The 6,829-nt window shown below is 49.3% G+C and overlaps 1 protein-coding gene across 2 annotated transcripts; it reads left to right on the top strand.

Moving 5' to 3' along the window:
* The first annotated feature begins 1,090 nt into the window (after positions 1 to 1,090).
* Positions 1,091 to 6,118, top strand: LOC114612308 (glutathione S-transferase Mu 3). Of its 2 annotated transcripts, none has more exons than XM_028757263.1 (8): positions 1,091 to 1,172; positions 1,432 to 1,507; positions 2,075 to 2,139; positions 2,435 to 2,516; positions 2,607 to 2,707; positions 3,935 to 4,030; positions 4,112 to 4,222; positions 5,748 to 6,118. In XM_028757263.1, exons 1-8 carry the CDS (start codon positions 1,137 to 1,139, stop codon positions 5,835 to 5,837), a joined length of 657 nt encoding a protein of 218 aa, XP_028613096.1. In that variant the 5' UTR covers positions 1,091 to 1,136; the 3' UTR covers positions 5,838 to 6,118. The 2 variants fall into 2 exon arrangements, with proteins under 2 accessions (XP_028613096.1, XP_028613097.1); XM_028757264.1 differs by lacking the exon at positions 1,091 to 1,172 and adding an exon at positions 1,185 to 1,300.
* The last annotated feature ends 711 nt before the right edge of the window (positions 6,119 to 6,829 follow it).

The following is a 6,829-nucleotide window of genomic DNA, read 5'->3' as shown; positions in this document are numbered from 1 at the left end:
AAAAAAAAAAAAAAAAAAAAAAAAAAAGAAGAAGAAGAAGAAAAAGACAGTGTTCTTGGTAGGCATTGTCCTTGTGAAGGTTATAGTACAGGACATATATCCCAGGGTAACCTGAAAGGTGATTTGAGCCACTCTGTCATATACAAACACGTCAGGAGCCTGGGACAGGTCCAGCATCCAGGGATATGGACAGCTGAGGGTCTAGCTTTGGGCACCTTGTGCCCTGTGCAAAGTGTTACAGGATCCCATGTGTACAGCATCCTGTTGTCCCTTGAAAGTGTGTCTCTTGGGACACATGCTCTCCCTCTATATGGCACACCCCAGCTGCGGGCTCTTTGCTCCCTTGCACAGCGCTAACCCGTGGGAAGTTCTCCCAGCCAGGTACCCTGTGCTGTGATGGTGTCTCAGATTTCTTGTGCCCTAGGTATCTGGTTCTTGGATTTAGCTTACAAACATGGCCAAAAATAGTGACTGACTTATATGGTCACTAGTTTGATGACCTAAAGGAGAACACTGGGAGTACTTGTTTTCTGATTGTCCCTGTCCTGGAGTCTTCCTATCCTATGGACTGTCCTATGACTCTAGGTGAATAGTAAGGCTCTGGTGGATACTAAAGCCTAGCAGCTGTCAAGGGGCGACTCTGTACTCAGGGATAGATGCTGAGCTAAACTTTCACGTGAGGGCCACCCTGCTTTATCTTCTGTTGAGATCTGGGACTGTCTGAAAGACAGATTTCCACAGTATAGGGGTGAAAACCCAAGTTCTACCAGGATCAGAAAGCTGCATTTTCAAATTTTGGGGCACCCGGTAGGGGGCGGTGACCGAAAGCACTAAAGGAGCATCTAAGCTGCCACTGACCGGGGCTGGGGGACCGTTCCTGTGAACCTGATCAGAATCCACGGCCTGAAGCTGCATGGGATCCTACTCCTGCCTCTCCCGGGCTGTGGGTGAGGTCCTTTGGCTTCGGGTTCAAAGTCTCTGAGGATAATTGGAGGGAAAGGCAGTGCCTGAGTGGGGTTAGGGCATTGAGGGCGGGACCGTTTACAGGGCCCCACCCACCTTCCCTTAGCGCCTCCTTAAAATTCCCCAGATCAACCTACCTGAAACCAGTCTGAGAAGACCAAGGCGCCAGCGCCATGCCTATGACTCTGGGATACTGGAACGTCCGCGGAGTGAGAGAGGGATCCGCCTGAAGGGTGGGACAAGGACTCAGGCGAGAAGTTCAGAGCGATCAGGGCGGCTTCTAGCAGAGGGATACTCCTCTTAGCACCCTGGAGCTCACAGACTTGGGAGGCTGCAGGTGTGAGAGAGAGGGCACGTGTGAGTGTATGTGTACACACCGCAGGGTGGCTGTGTTTGTGGAGTGTGCGAGGATTGAAGTCATCCAGTAAAGGTCCTACCATTTCTAACCCCTGTGACCGTCTTTCCCAGCTGACTCACCCCATCCGCCTGCTCCTGGAATACACAGATTCAAGCTATGAGGAGAAGAGATATGTCATGGGGGATGGTAATGACACCTTCCTGGTCAAACACCTGCTTCCCTCTTGCCCAGGGATTCCCGTACCTCACCGCTTATTCCTCAGCTCTGCAGACCTCGGACAGCTGGAGCTAGAGCCTGCTCCTTCCAGAACCTCTTGAGGGTGCAGTTTGGTTTTCTATGCACTGGCCAGATGTGGGGAGCTTGCTTTTAAATCCAGCACTCGAAAGGCAGAGAGACAGGTGGATCTCTGAGTCTGAGGTCAGCCAGGTCTACACAATTTCTGGGCAGCTTCGGTTATGTAATTGAGAGATCTTGCCTCAATAATAGAGAGACCAGTGAGACTGGAGTTCCTGGCCCACCTGTATTTATAATTGGGCTGGGTTCATTTTGGGGGTCCCATTGGGTCCAGGCTCCCCTTCTTACCAGTTATTCATCCCCTCTCCTTCATCTTGTGAATGGCTTCCTGTGAGATGTTGCAGATCCCCCAGCCCCCACCTCAGGATATCTTGCTCAGGTCTCCTTGGTTGGGTCCCTGAGGATGGATTGTCAGGGATGACGCACTGATTTCCTTTCACATTATCTTGTCCACCACAGCTCCCAACTTTGACAGAAGCCAGTGGCTAAGTGAGAAGTTCAATCTTGGCCTGGACATTCCCAATGTAGGTGTGGGGAAGGTGGGGTTTGGGGAAGGTCTGGTGTCCTTACCTCATCTCCTGGCCTGGCTGAAGGAGCTTAAGATCAGTGTTTCTGCTCACCTGCTCCACCCCTGCTGACTGCACAGTGTTTCTGTGATGGGCTGTGTCCCAGCTCTCCCATTCAGTGTGCACTGTGCTCATGGAGGGATTCCCATGGCAGGCACACTGAGTGCCAGGCCCCATGTCTGTCCTCACCCAGGGAAGGGAAGGGATGCTGAGACCCCATAACCCATCTGACTGTCCCTGCTTGTCCATCCAGCTGCCCTACTTAATTGATGGCTCACACAAGGTCACCCAGAGCAATGCCATCCTGCGCTACCTTGGCCGCAAGCACAACCTGTGTGAGTGGGGTTGCCTGCAGGGTAGGGCATGGTGGACTATCTCCTTGGCTTGGCTGGTTTGGGATGCTGAGTGTGCTGTGTGTGCTGCAGGTGGAGAGACAGAGGAGGAGAGGATTCGTGTGGATACTTTGGAGAACCAGGTCATGGATACTCGCATACAACTCATGATAGTCTGCTGCAGTCCCGACTTTGTGAGTGGCCAGTGGGTGGAGCAGGCAGAGTTTGCAGCAGGAGTTAAAGTATTGCATTCATATCTGTAGCATCCTCCTTCAGTGAATGAATTGTGTTGGGTTACTGATTCTCCAAGCTTTCCTATCTCACCAGCAGAACGACCTTTGTTACCCTAGTGGTCTATCACATCAACACTGAAACTATCACTACTCGTCTAACCATCCTAGACCCGGTTAGGATTCTATAGAGTGAACAGTCTGCTCCTAGGCATTTAATGTAGAGTTAAAATCCCTGTCATGTCTGTCCTGTGACCACTTCCATGTGTCATCTCAGCTACTGTTCACACTAACGATTTTCTTCTTAAAACACAGACTCAAAAGATGAAGTAGAGGCTGGGGAGATGGTTCAGGGGTAAAAGTCTTTGATGTGCAAGCATGAGGACTTGATGATGCATTCCCCAGTACCCCACATTAAAAAAACAAAAAACAAAAAAAAACTAGGAGTACCTTGGAGCACCATGGGAAAAGAAACAGGAGGATTTCTGTGCTTGCTAGCAAATGAGTCCAGCCAGTCTGTGTGCTCTACATTCAGTGATGGACACTGTCACAAATGCATAGGATTTGATTGAGAAAGATACTAGGTAGCAGGCTTTAGCTTCTACAAATGCACACACAGGCAAGCGTGCCTACATACATACCCCGCCCCCACCCCCAAACATATTATGAAGATAGGATGCACGGGTTGGGAGCGGCATGCACAATGGTCTCACACTTGTACCCAGTACTTTCCAAGCATGCTGCTCGGTCAGGGTCAGCCAGAAGACCTTTGATCCTTCTTCTTTTCAATATTAGTGATTGCTCAAATCTGATGCATGTTCTTCAAATATCTAAATTGTTCTTACACACACACACACACACACACACACACACACACCCCAAGCGAGTATAACTTTGTCTTCTCCTGAGTCTTTAGGTTCTTTGTTTCTGTGGTTCCCACTGGATCTCTGGGACTATAGCATGCATGATGATACTTAGGAAGACCTGGGTATGACTCACAGCTGCTAGGTACCGGGGTGACAGATCTAAGGACAGTGTAGCACTCCTGTCTGTTTTCCAATCACCTCTGATAGATGAGGTCTGCTACTAAGAAAATGGTGGTGATATTCATGAGCCCAGTCCTTCAAGGCCAGCAGCCTCTCTGCCAGGGAGCCTATGACTAAAGGTGGTGACAGCTGTTCTCTGCCTCAGGAGAAGCAGAAGCCAGGGTTCTTGAAGGCCATCCCTGATAAGATGAAAATCTACTCTGAGTTCCTGGGCAAGCGGCCATGGTTTGCAGGGGACAAGGTAAAGGGAGGGGTGGGGAGGAGGAGTTGCCATACTTCCCAGGTATCAAATTCCAGTGCACTCACCCTGGGCTTCCTGCAGGTCACCTATGTGGATTTCCTTGCTTATGACATTCTTGACCAGTACCGTATGTTTGAGCCCAAGTGCCTGGACGCCTTCCCAAACCTGAAGGACTTCCTGGCCCGCTTTGAGGTGATACTCTGATCCTGCTTCCATTTGGTTGTCTTCTTTCTCACTGGGATGAGAACCCACTGGGATGAGGGATGCTGGGAGAACCTAGAGGGCAGGTCTACTTTGGTATGTAAAGTATGCACCTCAGCTATTTGTCCCTGGTCTCAATCTTAACACCTTTCACAATGCTTTTCTAGATCTGAGACTAAAGGAAAAACTACTTAGGGATTTTGTTTGTTTGTTTGTTTGGTTGGTTGGTTTTTTGTTTTGTTTTTTGTTTTGCTTTATTTTAGAGATTTCTGTAAACAGTATCCTGAAATACTTATCACTTCAAAATCTCAAAATGTGTGTGTAAGGCATTCATAATGCCACCATCTTGGAACTAAGTCAGTAGAGAGCTGTAGAAACCCAGTCTGTGAGATGCATCTGATATTCCTCTTGGCTGCTGAACCCAAAATCTTGGATCATCTACACAAATCTGGGAATCAGATTAGTCTATATCCAAAGGTTTTTCCAAATGAGATCTGTTGATCTTGCTCACTGCCCACCAAAGATGCACTTTCCCTATTAGTTCTCATTGGCTCTGGTTCTGGCCCAGGCTGGGTTCCCTTGGGGCCTGTGCAGGAGCTGGCATGGCTTCAGGGCAGGTGGCTGGAGAAATAGAGTGGCACCTTAGCCCAGCATGTATATAGTCCCTGGTGGATGCCTTTGCATCCTCTGGAATTGTCTGTATTCTTCACCTTGGTGTGTGGCTTATAACACGACATGCAGTCACATGGAGTGGTCCTTGTATTGGAGGTGGAGAGGGTTACAGCCAGGGTGTAGTGAGATTATACGTGGGAATCGTGGGAACCTTGGGAAGAATTGTTAACTCTGCTCTCAGGAAATTGGTTAGAATCTGGTTCAGCTTTTCTTTGTGGCCTGTTCTCTTGATGCCTCCTTTCACAGAGGATTTGCTGAGTCACTGGGTTCTGCCTGTCTTCTTCATTCTTTTTTTTTTTCCCTGTTAGACCCCCCTCCTCTGTTCCTAAATACAAGCTAGAAAGAGCTTCCCAGTGGAATGTCTCAGGGAGAGGAGAGGGAGAAAAAGAGACAAGACAGAAACAGAGAGAGATGGAGAGAGGACAAGGGAGAGGAGGAGGAAGAGGGAGGAGGGGAAGGGAAGAAGAAGGAGGGAGGGAGGGGAGAAGGAGAGGGAGAAGGAGTGAGAGAATGACAGCTCCAGAGCCAAGCTGACTTCACCTCTGTCTCAATCACTACCTGTGGAAGAAGGGGCAGTTGAGGTCTCTTGACCTCGGGATGCCTTGTGATAAGTGGTTATAGTATTTTTGAGCCTGTATTGTGACCTTTAGTGAGTATAAAGCACCTTCACAGGGTCCAGTCTCTCCTTATAGGAAATTGAAGAGTTCTCTTGCCAGGACTGGGAGCTAAACTGGTTGTGCTGGTCCAGAGCTTGAGCCTTTGAGAAATGCTGTTCCTGGCATGGGTCTGCTCCTCTGAGTGGGCTGCATACCTGAGCTCCTGCTGTGTCCTTCCCAATTTGCAGGGCTTGAAGAAGATCTCTGCCTACATGAAAAGTGGCCACTTCCTCCCAAGACCTGTGTTTACTAAGGTAGCCCAGTGGGGCACTGATTAAGGCCCCTGTCATGCTGGCATTCACAGGGAGGACCTGTACATACTGTGGATCCTGCAGGCCCGGGGTAGGGACAGCACCCTGTCCTGCACTGTGGCTCCTGGTTCTCTCTCCTTCCCGCTCCCCTCTGCAGCTTTGTCAGCCCCATCACCTGACCCAACCTTTGAGGTCTGTCCTGAACTCAGGCTCCCTAGAATTACCCCGAAGGTCAATAGTCGTGCAGCGTATTCCTGATGGAGGAGCTGCCCCAGGTCTGTCTCATCCACAATAAAGCCTGAAACACACTTGCCGTGTGTTGTGTCTTTCTCTTTTGCTCTTTGGCCTTGCCAAGCATCACAGCTGCTTCCAAACAGTCTGAGCTCTGAGCCTGTGGTCCTGGGCTCTGAAACACAGCTTTGACATATCTTGGTTCTAGTCTGAGATCCTCAAGCAGGGATAAAGCTTTAGAGGATAGAGAGTGTTTTGGGGGATTTCATTCACTGAGGCATGCTGGGAACTGTGAAGAGCTGTGAGTCTCAATGAGTCATGAAGCTGGTGGTGAGAGTGGATGGTCTCTCTACCTCGCACAGTTCTCAGAGAGCTGTTCAATGATGAGTCTGTGACAATCAAACCCTAGTTTTCGGCAGGCATAATGTAATTAGCTGCTATTGTATTTGAGGTTTGAATACAGTGGAATGGTTGATTGCCAAGACCTGCATGGCCTTGGGACTGACCTGACTAGGGCAACTGAATATGAAGAAACTCTGAAACAAGTACAGAAAAACAGGGATCTGTGGGCCATGTACTCTGATGGAGATGCAAGAGCTTCCCAGAAAGTCAGTGGGTACAGCTGAACAGGAAGTTGGGTTTATTATATACCTGTGGATAAGGGGGTGTGCCAGCTAATCTCAGTAGGGATCTATAGAGGACCAGTCTCTTAGGCTCAGTCATCTTGGAGGAAGAAACTGTGGTCAGTACTTTCTGCACAGTGTCCACATCTGTCCTTAGGCCTTGTC

Source organism: Grammomys surdaster, unplaced genomic scaffold, assembly GCF_004785775.1.
Source record: "Grammomys surdaster isolate TR1022 unplaced genomic scaffold, NIH_TR_1.0 126158, whole genome shotgun sequence".
Lineage (NCBI taxonomy): Eukaryota > Metazoa > Chordata > Mammalia > Rodentia > Muridae > Grammomys > Grammomys surdaster.
The sequence above is the reverse complement of the archived record's forward strand: the minus strand, read 5'-3'. Positions and strand labels throughout refer to the sequence as shown.